Here is a 17682-nt window from a genome sequence, read left to right on the forward strand (position 1 = left end):
CCCCGCCTCATATGGGAAGTAGAAGTCATGTACAATTGAGTAGTTTTCTGCCCAAAACTTTAGGAACACTGTGACCTGAAGATGTAGTCACACTTTGTCTTTGTGAGACTGCCTTTTGTGTGCCTAGGGTCATGTCCTGCCTTTACCAGGAGCTAGCCTCACTGACACCTCTGTCTGTAATTTCCATCCTTCTCTGCTCTCTGCTGACAGCTCTGCCTCCAACCCAATGCTTTAAAAATAAACAAACAAGCAAAAACTTATGTTTCTTTTTTTAAAATCCCAAACCTGATTATAAAAACTGGACCTTTTTTTCCCTAGAGCTAGATTGTGGAAATTAATCTTTTTCTGCCATTTTGACTTGGATGTAGCTGTAAAAAACCTCTCCTCTACTTTGATTGACAGTAGATCAGAAGATGACATTTCAAAAATTATCTTACTCTACCCCAACCTGTTAGGAATTAATGTATCGCAGAGGTGCTAAAGCATACAGCAGGTGGACAGATGACCATGCTGGCTTCCCTGCTCAGCGTGTTATCATTCAGCACATGAGCATGCTTTTATTCTATCATGTTTCTGTATGGTTGGTCATGCATTAATCTTGCCTATGCAATAAAGTATCCATAAAAACCTCAAAGGACAGAAGGTTCAAAGTTTCTGAACAGTGACTATGTAGAGGTAATCAGGAACTCATCCGCATTCAGGAGGTGGTATACTGAAGCTCTCAACCAGGAAGGGATACTCCTGTCCTCAGGCCCTTCATTTGTGTATGTGTCCTTTAAAATATTTTTATGATAGCCAATGAGTATGTTTCTAAACTTCTATGAGTTACTCTAGCAAATTAATTAAATCTAAACAGTGAGTTGTATTGACCATAACTAGTAGATCATTTGTCACAAGTTCTGGAGGCCTGGAGTTGCTCATAGTGTTAGTACTGGAAACAGTCTTACTGGGTCATCAACCTGTGAGATCTGATGGTATCTGTAGAAAGACAATGTAAGGACTGAGCTGGCCTAGAGAATGGCCAGCTGAAGTCTTCCGAAGAGCTTGCTAATGGAGAAGAATCCTCACAAAACTGGAATCATATATGTTCTGAGTTGGATAATCTTAGTTTGAGATTACTTTTATCAACCCAGTACATGAAATCTTAGAATCCATACATAACATCATTTCTTTAATGTATTTGAAAAGAATACATTCTAATACTGTAAAAGATCATTCTAATACTATGTGAAGAACAGAGTATAAGAAGCTAAGGACAGGGCTGGAGAGATGGCTCAGAGTTTAAGATCACTGACTGCTCTTCCAGAGGTCCTGAGTTCTATTCCCAGCAACCACATGGTGGCTCACAAGTGTCTGTAATGGGATCGCTAGTTTCTTCTGGTGTGTCTGAAGACAACTACAGTGTACTCATATACATAAAATAAATAAATAAATCTTAAAAACAAAAACAGAAGCTAAGGGCAGAGGCTGCATCAGTACTAAGCCAGTGACAAAGCCCAGAGTAAAGATGATGCTCATTTGGACTGGCCGCTGCCAGTGAGCTAGACAACAGATGCACTGGAAACACAACAGGGTAATGTAAAGGTTTCTGGGCACACTGTTGTTAAATATCATTTCTGTATAAACAAATAGTATCATTTTTGAAAATGAAGGCACAAAGAATTTAAAAATATGTGGTCCAAGAACAATCCCTGGCTAAATTAGTTTAGCCAGGCAGTGGTGGCACACACCTGTAATCCCAGCACTTGGGAGGTAGAGGCAGGCCTACTCCCAAGAGTTTGAGGCCAGCCTGGTCTACAGAGTGAGTTCCAGGACAGCCAGGGCTACACAGAGAAACCTGTCTCGCGGGGGGGGGGGGGGGGGGGGGGGAAGATAAAAAAAAATTAGTTTGACAATCCCACTCTTGACCATTTGACCATTGAGACAGAGCTTCTAAGAAGCTTGAATAGGAGGTAGGAGATTATGGGCAGGGTTATCAAGATGTACAACTCAGATTTAAGGCTTGTGCAAAGGGTTTGATGGCTGTACCTTTTAGAGACCTTTAGTACAATGAAGTGTTTTTAGGAAGGGTAGATCTGTTTTTAAATAGGTAGAGTCTTAGTGGCTTTTAAAGACATACACATATCTTCAGAACTCGGCTTCCCGCCAGTCAGGAGAGACTCACCTCCATCTTGATTCCGGGCTCCAGAGATCGGACAGACTGAGGTACACAAACATAATCCTAGGCCCAACACCGCAGGGGTCTGAGCCTGACAGGTATTGGCCTGCACCCAGGCCCTGGGCTGTTTGAGTGGCCATCGGGGCGCCAACCCAGCCAGGAGTTTTTTTTTTGCCCTGGCTGGCGCACGCGCCGCCATTTTGCCTACAGGACCCAGAGTGCTCGGGAGGGCAGAGACGGCTAACAAGCGTAGCTGGAGGCTAACAAAACGGGGGTCTAGGCCCCAAAAGGCACAGGACTGACCCCAAGAACTGGGCGGCTTGGTGGGCCATCTGTGTGTCAACCCGCCCAGGAGGTTATTAGCACAACAGACTCTCCCGGTGCTTTCGGGGAGCGCGGACGCGCACGCCCGCCATCTGGGTCACCTGGCGGACCCAAATAACAGTCATAGCCTTAGGGGAACTTTGCTCAGACCTTGGCCTCCCAGGCTTTTGCCTGGACTCAGGGCCTGGGCAACAAGGCTAACCTAGTGTGCGCCAGCACGGTTGGGGAAATCTGCTGCCCAGTGGAGTGAGCGGAACACAGGGGAGGTCACAGCAGCATACACCTTCAGAGCTCCCTGGGGGTGCACACGGGTTCCATCTGGCCCACAGACACAATCTGGGGCAAGGCCTCAGGCAGAAGCCCTCAGGTCAACTCTCTCCGCTTCAGATCAGCCTGGGTGGCCGCACCACATCTCCAGGTCCCTCAAGAGGCTAGTGGGGGCTTCCGGGCGGCCAGCTGGGAGAAGTCGGTGTGCTCCAATAAATCCTGCGGGCCCCAGCGGGAGCCTTCAGGTGCCTGCTTCAGGATCTGAACAGCCTGGACAACAGCACCCTGTCTACAGGCAGTGCAGGGTGTAAGCTGTGCACCAGAGGCCAATGGGGAAGGGGCAGCTTGCACTGGTGAGTCCAGCACTGACAAGACCAAGTAACACCAGTGAGAGCTAGATGGCAAAAGGCAAACGCAGGAACGTCACTAAAAGAAATCAAGGCAATATGGCAACATCTGAACCCAATTCTCCTCTACCAGCAAGTCCTGGATACCCCATCACACCAGTAAAACAAGATTTGGATTTAAAATCACTGGTCATGATGCTGGTACAGGAACACATGAAGGACATTCAGGAGAAAATGGATCAAAAGTTAGAAGCCCTTGCAAGGGAAACACAAAAATCATTGAAAGAAATCCAGGAGAATACAAAAGCCAACAAGGAGGAAATGCAAAAAACACTTAAAGAAATACAGGAGAACTTTGGTCAACAGGCTGAAGTCATGAAAGACGAAACACAAAAATCTCTTAAAGAAATACAGGAGAACTTTGGTCAACAGGCTGAGGTCATGAAAGAAAAAACACAAAAATCTCTTAAAGAATTACAGGAAAGCACAAACAAGCAAGTGAAGGAGCTAAGCAAAACCATCCAGGATCTAAAAACAGAAGTAGAAACAACTAAGAAAACTCAAAAGGAGACAACTTTGGAGATAGAAAGCCTTGGGAAGAAATCAGGGGACAGAGATGCAAATATCAACACCAGAATACAAGAAATAGAAGAAAGAATCTCAGATGCTGAAGATTCCATAGAAACCATGGACTCAACAGTTAAAGAAAATGCAAAATGCAAAAAGCTTGTAACCCAAAATATCCAGGAAATCCAGGACACAATGAGAAGACCAAACCTAAGGATTATAGGCATAGATGAGAGTGAAGATTTACAACTTAAAGGGCCAGCAAATATCTTCAATAAAATTATGGAAGAAAACTTCCCTAACCTAAAGAGAGAGATGCCCATGAATATACAAGAAGCCTACAGAACTCCAAACAGACTGGACCAGAACAGAAATACTTCCCGTCACATAATAATCAAAACACCAAATGTTCTAAACAAAGAAAGAATATTAAAGGCAGTAAGAGAAAAAGGCCAAGTAACATATAAAGGAAGACCAGAATCACAGCATCAGAATCACAGCAGACTTTTCACCCGAGACTATGAAGGCTAGAAGGCCCTGGGCAGATCTCATGCAGACTCTAAGAGAACACAAATGCCAACCAAAACTACTATATCCAGCAAAACTCTCAATCACCATAGATGGAGAAACTAAGATATTTCACGACAAAACCAAGTTTACCCAATATCTATCCACAAACCCAGCCCTAAAAAGGATAATAGAAGGACAACACCAATACAAGGAGGGAAACTTCACCCTGAAAAAAGCAAGATAGTAACCTTTCATCAAACCCAAAAGAAGTTAAGCAATCAAATTTAAAAAATAACGTCAAAAATGATAGGAAGTAACAATCACTATTCCTTAATATCTCTTAACATCAATGGACTCAATGCCCCAATAAAAAGACACAGACTAACTGACTGGATACGTAAATAGGACCCTACATTTTGCTGCTTACAGGAAACACACCTCAGGGTCAAAGACAAACACTACCTTAGAGTAAAAGGCTGGAAGACAATTTTACAAGCAAATGGTCTCAGGAAACAAGCTGGAGTAGCCATTTTAATATCAGATAAAATTGACTTTCAACCCAAAGTCATCAAAAGAGACTCTGAGGGACACTTCTTGCTGGTCAAAGGAAAAATACAACAAGAAGAACTCTCAATCCTGAACATCTATGCTCCAAATGCAAGGGCACCCTCTTTCATAAAAGAAACTTTATTAAAACTCAAAGCACACATTGCACCTAACACAATAATTGTGGGTGACTTCAACACTGCACTTTCCTCAATGGACCGATCAGGAAAACAGAAACTAAACAAGGACACAATGAAACTAATTGAAGCTTTGGACCAATTAGATTTAACTGATATATATAGAACATTCTATCCTAAAACAAAAGAATATACCTTTTTTTCAGCACCTCATGGTACCTTCTCCAAAATCGACCATATAATTGGTCACAAGACAGACCTCAACAAATATAAGAAGATAGAATTAATCCCATGCCTCCTATCTGATCACTATGGAATAAAAGTGGTCTTCAATAGCAACAGAAACAACAGAAAACCCACATACACGTGGAAATTGAACAATACTCTACTCAATGATACCTTGGTCAAGGAAGAAATAAAGAAAGAAATTAAAGACTTTTTAGAACACAATGAAAATGAAAACACAACATACCAAAATCTATGGGACACAATGAAAGCAGTGCTAAGAGGAAAACTCATAGCCCTGAGTGCCTCCAAAAAGAAAATGGAGAGAGCATACATTACCAACTTAATGACACACCTGAAAGCCCTAGAACAAAAAGAAGCTATTTCACCCAGGAGGAGTAGAAGGCAGGAAATCATCAAACTCAGGGCCGAAATCAATCAAGTAGAAACAAAGAGAACCATACAAAAAATCAACAAAACCAGGAGCTGGTTCTTTGAGAAAATCAACAAGATAGATAAACCCTTAGCCAGACTGACCAAAGGGCACAGAGAAAGTATCCAAATTAACAAACTTAGAAATGAAAAGGGAGACATAACAACGGAAACTGAGGAAATCCAAAAAATCATCAGATCCTACTACAAGAGCCTGTACTCAACACAACTGGAGAATCTGGAGGAAATGGACAATTTCCTTGACAGATACCAAATACCAAAATTAAATCAGGACCAACTAGACCATCTGAACAGTCCCATAAAGCCTAAAGAAATAGAAGGAGTCATAGAAAGTCTTCCAACCAAAAAAAGCACAGGACCAGATGGTTTCAGTGTAGAATTCTACCAGACCTTCAAAGAAGAGTTAACACCAATACTCTTCAAACTATTCCACAAAATAGAAACAGAAGGAACACTACCCAATTCCTTCTACGAAGCCACAATTACGCTGATACCAAAGCCACACAAAGATCCAACAAAGAAAGAGAACTTCAGACCAATTTCCCTTATGAACATCGATGCAAAAATACTCAATAAAAATCTTGCCAACCGAATCCAAGAACACATCAAAACGATCATCCACCATGATCAAGTAGGCTTTATCCCGGGAATGCAGGGTTGGTTCAATATACGGAAATCCATCAATACAATCCACTACATAAACAAACTCAAAGAACAAAACCACATGGTCATTTCATTGGATGCTGAAAAAGCATTTGACAAAATTCAGCATCCTTTCATGCTTAAAGTCTTGGAGAGAACAGGAATTCAAGGCCCATACCTAAACATAGTAAAAGCAATATACAGCAAACCGGTAGCCAGCATCAAACTAAATGGAGAGAAACTTGAAGCAATCCCACTGAAATCAGGGACCAGACAAGGCTGCCCCCTTTCTCCTTATCTTTTCAATATTGTACTTGAGGTACTAGCTCGGGCAATTCGACAACATAAGGAGGTCAAAGGGATACAAATTGGAAAGGAGGAAGTCAAAATATCATTATTTGCAGACGACATGACAGTCTACCTAAGTGACCCAAAAAACTCCACTAGAGAGCTCCTACAGCTGATAAACAACTTCAGCAAAGTGGCAGGTTATAAAATCAACTCAAGCAAATCAGTGGCCTTCCTATACTCAAAGGATAAGCAGGCTGAGAAAGAAATTAGGGAAATGACCCCCTTCACAATAGCCACAAACAGTATAAAGTATCTTGGGGTGACTCTTACCAAACATGCGAAAGATCTGTATGACAAGAACTTCAAGACTCTGAAGAAGGAAATGGAAGAAGACCTCAAAAAATGGGAAAACCTCCCATGCTCATGGATCGGTAGAATCAATATAGTTAAAATGGCCATTTTGCCTAAAGCACTATACAGATTCAATGCAATACCCATCAAAATCCCAACTCAATTCTTCACAGAGTTAGAAAGAGCAATTATCAAATTCATCTGGAACAACAAAAAACCCAGGATAGCTAAAACTATTCTCAGCAACAAAAGAAAATCTGGGGGAATCAGTATCCCTGACCTCAAGCAATACTACAGAGCAATAGTGTTAAAAACTGCATGGTATTGGTACAGTGACAGGCAGGAGGATCAATGGAACAGGATTGAAGATCCAGAAATGAACCCACACACCTATGGCCACTTGATCCTCGACAAAGAGGCTGAAAACATCCAATGGAAAAAAGATAGCCTTTTCAACAAATGGTGCTGGTTCAACTGGAGGTCAGCATGCAGAAGAATGCGAATTGATCCATCCTTGTCTCCTTGTACTAAGCTCAAATACAAATGGATCAAGGACCTCCACATAAAGCCAGACACTCTGAAGCTAATAGAAAAGAAACTGGGGAAGACCCTTGAGGACATCGGTACAGGGAGAAAGTTTCTGAACAGAACACCAATAGCGTATGCTCTAAGAGCAAGAATTGACAAATGGGACCTCATAAGGTTACAGAGTTTCTGTAAGGCAAAGGACACCATCAAGAGGACAGATCGGCAACCAACAAATTGGGAAAAGATCTTCACCAATCCTACATCAGATAGAGGGCTAATATCCAATATATATAAAGAACTCAAGAAGTTAAGACTCCAGAAAACCGAACAACCCTATTAAAAAATGGGGTACAGAGTTAAACAAAGAATTCTCACCTGAAGAACTTCGGATGGCGGAGAAGCATCTTAAAAAATGCTCAACTTCATTAGTCATTAGGGAAATGCAAATCAAAACAACCCTAAGATTTCATCTTACACCAGTCAGAATGGCTAAGATTAAAAATTCAGGAGACAGCAGGTGTTAGAGAGGGTGCGGAGAAAGAGGAACACTCCTCCACTGCTGGTGGGGTTGCAAATTGGTACAACCACTCTGGAAAGCAGTCTGGCGGTTCCTCCGAAAACTGGGCACCTCACTTCCAGAAGATCCTGCTATACCACTCCTGGGCATATACCCAGAAGACTCCCCACCATGTAATAAGGATACATGCTCTACTATGTTCATAGCAGCCCTATTTATAATTGCCAGATGCTGGAAAGAACCCAGGTATCCCTCAACAGAAGAGTGGATGCAAAAAATGTGGTATATCTACACAATGGAGTACTATTCAGCCATTAGAAACAATGAATTCATGAAATTCTTAGGCAAATGGATGGAGCTAGAGAACATCATACTAAGTGAGGTAACCCAGACTCAAAAGGTGAATCATGGTATGCACTCACTAATAAGTGGTTATTAACCTAGAAAACTGGAATACCCAAAACATAATCCACACATCAAATGAGATACAAGAAGAAAGCAGGAGTGGTCCCTGGTTCTGGAAAGACTCAGTGAAACAGTATTTGGCAAAACCAGAACGGGGAACTGGGAAGGGGTGGGAGGGAGGACAGGGGAAGAGAAGGGGGCTTACGGGACTTTCGGGGAGGGGGGGGCTAGAAAAGGGGAAATCATTTGAAATGTAAATAAATTATATCGAATAATAAAAAAAAAGACATACACATATGTCACAACTAAGCCAGAGTTCAAAGCTAGGGCCAGCAACTGAGATATTTGGATTCAGTATATAAGAAACAAACCAGAGTTATCAGGCATGGGAGAAAATGTAGAGATTCAGGTTAAAAGTCAAAAGCAAGGAGGGCCCAAAGAACTGTGCAATGAGATGTCAGGAGCCATAATGGGACAAGCTAATATACTAGCAGGTGATCATCCTGAAATGGCCTGCTTCGGATTATTATATAATCTGTGACAGGTGAGCCCTCATCCAGAAAGGCTGTGGGGGACTAATTTTATGAAAGATTCCTGCTATTAATATGCTTTTCCTGTTATTATTATACATATATAATCATCACTGAGTAATAGCACACCCCTTTGGAGCAGATCTCTGCAGATCCATGAAGATGTATTGTCTTATAGTGATGCTATGTAGACAAATAGATGACTTAAGTTTTAATGTTGATCCTATAAGAATTCCTAAAATTATATCTGTGGTTATTAAGCTCTTTTATATTGTGATTGCTATTAGGTCCTTTTCTGATAGTTAAACTGCAATCAGAACTCTGCCAGTCTCCCAAATGTCACTAGTTAATTGCTCTTAGATGGCAACCAGACTTTCTCCTACTCAGAGCACATTCCAAGAGGTTGTAAAACAATTATCCAAAGGTCATAAAAGTGCTAGGACAGAAGATAAAATATTGACTGGGTTTATCAATACAAAACTTCACTTATAACTTAGTTATGGTTTTAAACTTTCCATAAACTTGTAAAAGACATAGTGATAGATGTTTAGCTAGTTAATTACTCCTAATGGATATGCATGTGAACATTCTATTTCAATTTATGACTTGGTATTTTGTGTGAACTTGCGATAAGCTTTGTAACATGTGATCATGTATTCTAAAAGATGTATAAGTACTGAAGACAAAAGAGAGAAACACTCTTCTCTCCTTTCTCTCTCTTTTCTCTGGCGTGTGCTCTTTTCCTCCTTCTCTTTCTCTCCTGTTCTCTCTCACTTCTTACCTTTCCCCACTTAGAAGAATTTTTCCCTTTCTCCACTTAGGATCTTTCCGCTTTTCCCCTTAGATAACTTTCATAGGAAACTCTTTACAACTTAATAATAAACTCATTAACCACTTCTTTAAGTGTCCCATTTTTCTCCCTGTGACTTCAGACTAGCAGGCTGAAAGTTAGAGCCCAGCAGTTCGTGCTGAGATAGAACAAAGACCACATTGCTTTATCCTTTGCTGTTAGGCTACAGGTGTTAATCACCTAAGCCAGCAGTCTTTCATCCTCAGAAAGAGCAAGAAAGTTTCTAGGACGTTTTAGAAGTTATCATCATAGAACGTCCTGAGACCCTCACACTTTAAAGCCATCATCAGAGCCCTACTCCATGCCTCCACCACTACCTTCCCCAGGTCGGGAGGCTCCCAGCCTTAGCAATGAGAGATTTGTGAATCTGCTTCACTAGAATGTGTACCTCAAGTCATCACACTATACACTTTAAACATACCTGGTGTGGATATGCTTACTCAACAAGACAATAGAAAGTGAGAACACAATCAGTTCCAGAACCAAGGAAGCCCTAAGAAATGGCAGACATTGAGTTGGAGTGGAAGAGGAAAGGGTGGCAAAGACAATAAAAAAGATTAAAGAAAATGCCATTTCAGAGGAGCCAAAGAAAGAATGGTCAAAGGATGGTTTATAACGTTAAAGCTACTGAGAAACAGTCTTTCCATGCTAGGCTAGTGTCCAACCTTAAAAAGGTATAATGCCTTATTAGTGTCAATAATTTTGAATGACAACTTTTATGAATGCTAAGAAAAAAGGACAACTTGAGAAAGGTTTTTATTTTTTTCTAAAGCACTTAATTCATATATTTGACATGTATATAAGAAAGAATTTTTCAAATTTTTAATTTTATTGTAGAAAGTTTAAACAGTTTAGACATATATACAAATATATACTGGAAACAGTCTTACTATGCAGTCTTAGCTGGTCTAGAACTAGCTATGAAGATCAGGCTGCCCTCAGACTCCTACATATCTGCCTACCTCTGCCTCCTGAGTGCTGAGACTAAAGGCATTTTGCTTCACTCCCACCTAGCTAAAATTATATACTTTGTACATTATTAATAAAATTACTCTTACCTATATAAAAAAAGATCTTTGGCAAGTCGCTTAGGGCCAATGATTTTGAAGATAATTTCATATGTTTCAAGTGCTTTCCGATGAACTCCACCTGGCAATGCTGGATGCAGACATTGAGCTAGGCGTTTGCCTATGGTCAATTTTTTGGGCACTACCTGGTACTTGGCATTATTTTGTAAAACCTAGAAGAAAATAATATTAGGGAAACTGATAAAATGTCTCATTTTATTACAATTTCTTTATAAAAATTATTATAGAAAAGTTTTGAAAGTTTATCAGGATATATTTGAAATTAAAAAAGAAATTTAAAAGGATCACATTGTTAAAATATAACTATATGTTAACAGAAATATGTATTTTTAATGAAAAAATAATTTGTACAAAATGTGTAGAGAATAAAGGCACAGAGTTTTATAAATCTTTACTGTCATGAGACAGAAAATCATGGGTACCATAGAGAAACTGACTGTCAAAGTCAATATAGTAGAAAAGTCAGTACTAGAGTAGCTAGTCATTAAATTTATACCAAAATATATTTTGACTACAAAATAGGTTTTGACTATATATATATATAGTGTGTGTGTGTGTGTGTATTCATATGCCTCTCCCCCCCCCCCATCTGCATAGGTTGTCTTGTCATGTTTTAAATTAGTTTCATCTATAATCTTAGCATCTTATTTTCTGTCATTTGGATACAATAAAATGTTTTCACTAATAATGATTAATGTATAAGAAGCTAATTATGTTCTTAATTAGTCTAAATCATGTCCTCATGCCCATAATTCAAAGAACTGCTGTTGAAAATAGCTCCCAAATGGCCTTCAGAATGGGACTCTTAGTGATTGTTCAGCAAGACCAAGAAACCTAGCTTCCTGGAACAAATCCTATTTCTCAGGATATTAGAGGGAGATGAAAGTTTCAAAGCTCACATGGTAAATGATGGAAGGACCTGAGCAACACAGAAGCTGTGTGTGCCGTTTTAAGGTAAACCCTTGGCATAGTTTACCAAGGAATCTATGAATTTCCTTTACAAATGAAAATCTTTTTCTTATATTAACAAGGTAATGATCTTGGCAATATATTTTCCTTGCTGTGTATGTTACAATGTCTTTCCTAATAATGACCCAAGAAGCTGCTTGATGTTAAAACAGCTACTGTGAACGTATTCTTTTTCTTTTATCCTTTTTCAGTAGTTAGAAGCATCCCCAATCACTAAGAACAATAATCATACCAAAACTACGTGTGTGAAGGAAGAAAAGTTTGAAATTAGAACAAAATTAGGTCAAAACAGGAAGCTGAGAGTTGATCAATGGCCCTTCTATAGGAACTCGACGAAAAGCAGACTATGGGAGAAGGCTCATTCCAAGTCAAGTTCTAAGGCTATATATAAAACTGGCTTTGTAAAAAGTATTGACTTGTAACTAGGCTTGCCTAGGCATAAAGTGTGTCTTGTTGATGTATTACACCATTAGGAAAAGAAATTGCAGTTATTACTTTCTATTTATAGCTTTTTGCTTTGGTGCCAGGAACTCCAGAACTTTATCTGATGCTCAATTACAAAAACTTACCTCACAGTATCACACATACTTCCCAGTCTTGTCTTGTGCTTTACAGGTACGATTAATAATAATTGCATCTTTTAAATGCTATTGTTTCTTTGAATGAGAACTGCTGAAGTGTTGTAATATGCCTAACTACATAGGCATGAACTCATGAAGTAAAATGCCATTTATGAAAGCTGAGGATCAGTTACATTTTATAGTCTTTACTTCAAGATTTAGCTAAATCTTGTGTAAACAGGCATAAATAGATTTCTGATTTTCATTCCTTTTACTAAATGGATAATGGATAAGAAAAGTATACCTTGTTGAGTTTTCCAAGTGCTGATATCAAATCTGCCCATTCACTGGAGTATTCAAAATTCTTTAGTGCTTTGTCAATTGCAGCTACATAGTTTCTGTATTTGGAGTCACTCAATAACTCTAGCTCCTCTGTGTTCATTCTCCCACCGTGTTCTACTAGAGACCAGTACCGAAGTCATGCAAAATCATTCCCTACAAGAGAGTCCAGAGAAATCAAGGTTACAAAGTAAAATATAGAAGTGGGTTCATAAAGTCTCATTACAGAAAAAAAATGACTAATCTTATAGATTCTTTAACAGAAGCACTTAAAATTCTAGTCAGTGTACAGGGTAATATTAATATTCAAAGTGGAAAACGGGCATTCAAATTTATTTAGGTATATAAAAAGAAAAATTTTAATTACTTCATGTTATTTCTGCCACAACTGTTGATAAAATTCTGTATATATCCTCTTCTATTTTAATAGTAAAATATAGTAGGAATGTTTAGATTGAAAATATCAAGGATATAGAAAAGAAAAAGAAAAGGAAAACCAAAGGAGAAAAACATCTATTTTATTAATATTTTCTTCAATAGTTTCATTTTTATTTATATATATTTATTGGTTATTTTATTTATTTACATTTCAAATGTTATCCCCCTTCCAGGTTTCTCCTCCCCAAACCCCCTCTCCCATTTCCCTAACCTCCTGCTTCTACTGGGAGCTCCCCTTCCCCCAACTCCTTTCTCACCGCCCTAGCTTTCCCCTATGTTGGGACATTGAGCCTCCATAGGATCAAGGGCCTCCCTTCCTATTGATACCAGATAAGGCAATCCTCTGCTATTTATGCAGCTGGAGCCATGGGTCCCTCCATGATGTGGAGAAAGAGGAACACTCCTCCATTGTTGGCAGGATTACAAGCTGGTACAACCACTCTGGAAATCAGTCTGGCAGTTCCTCAGCTATATCACTCCTGGGCATATACCCAAAAGACACTCTAACATATAACAAGGACACATGCTCCACTATGTTCATAGCAGCCTTATTTTTAATAGCCAGAAGCTGGAAACAACCCAGATGTCCCTCAACAGAAATATGGATACAGAAAATGTGGTACATTTATACAATGGAGTACTACTCAGCTAATAAAAACAATGCCTTCATGAAATTTGCAGGCAAATGGATGGAACTAAAAACATCTAGTTTAAAGATTTATTGTATTAATTAATTATGGACATCTAGTATGAAGGAGTATCAGCTATTGAGAATCAAAACTGACTTTGGGTATAATGGACAAAAATATATGATAGTTCAAATAAAGCAATTTCCATGATATTCCTTTTTTTCTAAGAGTATGCCAAGTTCTCCGGTCCCTTGGTTTAGTCTCAAATTTAGTGATAACAGCAAGGCAGAAGAGATAATGGCAGTACTCAATAGGTCACAAAAAGCACTTCAACTTCTAAAGACGCTTAGATAACTTAGATCTGGGACAAGCCAGCTGCCATATCATGAAGACACCTTAGGAACTGAACCCATAATGAAGAACTGAGGCTTTGTGTCACCACCATGAGAGTGAGCCATTTTAAACAGATCATCTGTCATCAGCTATGTCTGGATTTGAGTGCAGACGCATCTGACACTTGGATAACACACTATAAGAGATTCCTAAATCAGTAACAGACATAGCTAAGTCTTTCAAATTCATTCAGACAAGCAGCAGAAAGTTTTCTTGCATATACCACTAAGTTTGAGGGTTATTTGTTATATCACAATAGATACTTAATAACAAGAATTTAACTGAAGTGAGTGTAGGTCTCTTCCAGGTTTTACATTTTTACCTTAACTTCTGTCTGCATTTTTCCCTACAAGCTAGATTCTGGGCCTCCAGGAAGGTCTAAAATTAGTCTTCATGGGCTGCCAACCAGTTTGATGGAGTAAGAAAATTTTTTCATTAATCTTCTTTTAAATATAACTTATATAATACTTTTGTAACCGAATTTGACTCCTTCCTCAAATGTGCACAAAAATTAACCTAAGAAGACCATAGATTTAAATGTGACATGTAGAATTATAAAATTCTTAGAATGTAGAAGTAAAATCTCATGACCTAGAGGTAAACAGCCTTCTAAGAAATACTATTTAAAAAGCAAGCAAAAGGGAAAATCCTACTGCATCATTATTTAAAACCTGTGGTGCAAGAAATACTGTCAAAACAGCGAAAAGAGAACTGAGAGCAGGGAGAACATCTATTTTCACCATATCTAACCAAGTTCTTGAACAGCTATATTAAAAAACCACTCTTCAGGGGGCTGGAGAGATGGCTCAGAGGTTTGGAGCACTGACTGCTCTTCCAGAGGTCCTGAGTTCCATTCCCAGCAACCACATGGTGGCTCAGAACCATCTGTAATGAGATCTGATGTCCTCTTCTGTTGTGTCTGAAGACAGGTACAGTGCACTCATTTACATAAAATAAATAAACAAATCTTAAAAAAAAAACCCAACTCCTCTTCAATATAAGAAAGTCTTAAAAAGGCCAGGCAGTGGTGGCGCACGCCTTTAATCCCAGCACTTTGGAGGCAGAGGCAGGTGGATTTCTGAGTTCGAGGCCAGCCTGGTCTGCAGAGTGAGTTCCAGGACAGCCAGGTCTGCTCAGGGGAAACCCTGTCTTGAAAAAGCCCAAAACCAAAAAAAAAAAAACAAAAAAACAAAACAAAACAAAAAACAAAAAAAAACAAAAAACCAAACCAGATATAAGTGAAATGTTATACAAGTCATTTTCTTGCCAATGTGTGGCTTCTATCCCCTCAGTACTGGCAGAGCAGGGCTTCCCTGTAATATTCTAACACAGAAATGCATCTCATCCTTTTTGAGATTTTATACTGAGACAAGCCCTTGCTATGTTACTCACACTGGCCTCAAACTTGTGACCCTCCTGCCTCACCTCATTCTCCCAAGCAGCTGAGGTTACAGGCATGTTTCATCTAACATTTTAGAAAACAACCATAAGCATACACACACCAATACAATTCAGATAAAAACAATAAAAGGCAGGACATATGAAAACAAAGCCATACCTGTGGATAATAAAACCTCTAAGGTGATAAGGATACTCTTGGGTTGAACATATCTAAAACATTTCAAGTTTTGTTTCTGAGTAAATGTAAAGGGAAAGCATTAGGGTTTCTAAAGGCATATGCATGTGCCACAATAAATTCTAATACACAAATCTAACAACAACGTGCTGCATTAGCAGGAATGGAGTAAATGAAGCACATGCATAATTTTTGCTGATAGAGACAATTTCTTTCCTTGACAAGATTTCCAGCTTAAGACAGAACACATTCATTCTGAAAGTACACAATCAATATTCAGTGTACACAAAAGGTTAACCTGACAAGCAATTTAGTAGCAATTCCTATTCATGAAAATAGGAGCCATTTATCAATAAGCAGAGGGATAATACAATTTTTAAACCTCAATAGATATGTTGTTCAAAGTTTTATGTCATAAAAAAGCTAATCATTAATGACCAGCTAAATTTGTGGCACTTCTAACTAATGTACCTGCATTCAACTCTAAGTTTGAATCAGGTAAAAAAAAATCTAGATGCTGGGGAGACAGCTCAGGTGGTGTCGTGATTGCAAGAAGGAGACTGGAGATTCCCAGAAGCCATGTCAAAAAGCCAGGCAATGTACCCTCTCGGAGACTCGATGTGCCAAGGTTGGGGGATACCCAGGGGGACTCACACCTGCTCAGAGAAGAGGAGAGGGGAATGGGGGGAAAGATTGTGGGATGGGGTGACTGGGAGGGGGTCAGTGAGGGTGATATAAAGTGAATAAGTAAAAAATAAATTTAAAAAAAGGCAGGCAATAAACAGCTCAGGAATGAAGTGCTTGCTTGATAGGCATTTAACAACCTGAGTTTGGAGCCTCAGGACTTAGGAGAAACCTGTTCACAGTGGAGTGTGCCTATGACCCCAGTGCTGTGTAAGAGTGGTCACAGCCAGATGCTGTGGGTTCCATGGCCAGCCATTCTATCTGAAACTTTGGCTCCAGGTTCAATGGGAGAGCCCATCTCACAAAACGAGTGGAGAAGAAACTGAGCCAGACATCTTACTGTTGTTCTGATCTCCACACACTTATACACATTCAGATACCACTCACACCAACACATCATTTTAAACTTTAAAAAGCTTGGTGCCGTTGTTGTGTGTTTGTAATTCCAGCACTGAGCATGTGGAGACAGATGAATCCTTGAGTACTTGGCAAGTTCTAGGCCTTTAAGGGACTCTGTCACAACAACAACAACAACAACAACAACAAGACAGTGCTGAAAAATGATACCTTGTGTAACAAAAGTCAAACCAAAATAAAATCCATTAGGAATTATTTTCAGTCTCAAGCTCTGACAATTTTTATTTTTTATTTTTGAATCTATTTAACTTATTTATTGGGTGTATATATGGAATCTATCTTTTCATAATGAAATATATGTAAATATTTAGTTTTGTTTATAAAATATCAATAAAATACTTGGTTTTCATATGATAGGATTGGTAGGAATTCCTTTAATCCCAGAAAGAGAATCTCTGTGAGTTCAAGGCCATCCTGGTCTACATAGTGAGTTCTAGGTCAGGCGAGACTACAGTGAGCAAGACCCAGTCAAACAAAGAAATACAAATAAACAACCCAAAAGGTATTTAATAAAAGGACATTTTATAGAAATCCACAGCATAAAAATGCAACAAAAACAGAGTCTCAAAACATATTAGTCAAGATATGCTGAACACAAAATTAAAGTTCCTTACCAGATGAATGACTTGAACCAAGCACTTAGTTTTCTCAAGTCTGGGTTTCCTCATCTATAAAAAATAGATAAAACCTAGTTCAAAGGTTATCAAAGTCAAGTGCTATATTTAAGCTATCAGAATGCTTATGACAGAAAATGCTAAAAGCATTCCCTTTATTGCTTTCATCACTACCTATTACATCAACATAATACTAGGAAATATGCTAATTATTGGTAAATGAATTAGCCTTGGTTGTGGTCCTGAGTGGTTAATCACAAAGTATAAAGGTCTGATGGTGAATGGTTTTGTGAACACAAATGAAAATGAAGCTCTTTAAAATGTGCT

General features: G+C 39.1%; 1 protein-coding gene across 6 annotated transcripts in view; it reads right to left on the bottom strand.

The window, feature by feature from the left end:
* Dop1a (DOP1 leucine zipper like protein A) overlaps positions 1 to 17682 on the bottom strand; it is a 101582-nt gene that overhangs the window by 68936 nt on the left and 14964 nt on the right. For 5 of the 6 annotated variants that reach the window (XM_052187710.1, XM_052187707.1, XM_052187708.1 and 2 more), the window contains exons 2-4: positions 17356 to 17409; positions 12570 to 12760; positions 10707 to 10888 (exon numbers count right to left, since the gene is read on the bottom strand). In XM_052187710.1, coding sequence (XP_052043670.1) covers positions 10707 to 10888; positions 12570 to 12707 — 320 coding nt within the window. In that variant the 5' untranslated portion in view covers positions 12708 to 12760; positions 17356 to 17409. The remainder of the gene's footprint in view (positions 1 to 10706; positions 10889 to 12569; positions 12761 to 17355; positions 17410 to 17682) is intronic. The other variant, XM_052187706.1, reaches the window with a different exon arrangement.

This window comes from Apodemus sylvaticus, chromosome 7 (genome assembly GCF_947179515.1).
Source record: "Apodemus sylvaticus chromosome 7, mApoSyl1.1, whole genome shotgun sequence".
Lineage (NCBI taxonomy): Eukaryota > Metazoa > Chordata > Mammalia > Rodentia > Muridae > Apodemus > Apodemus sylvaticus.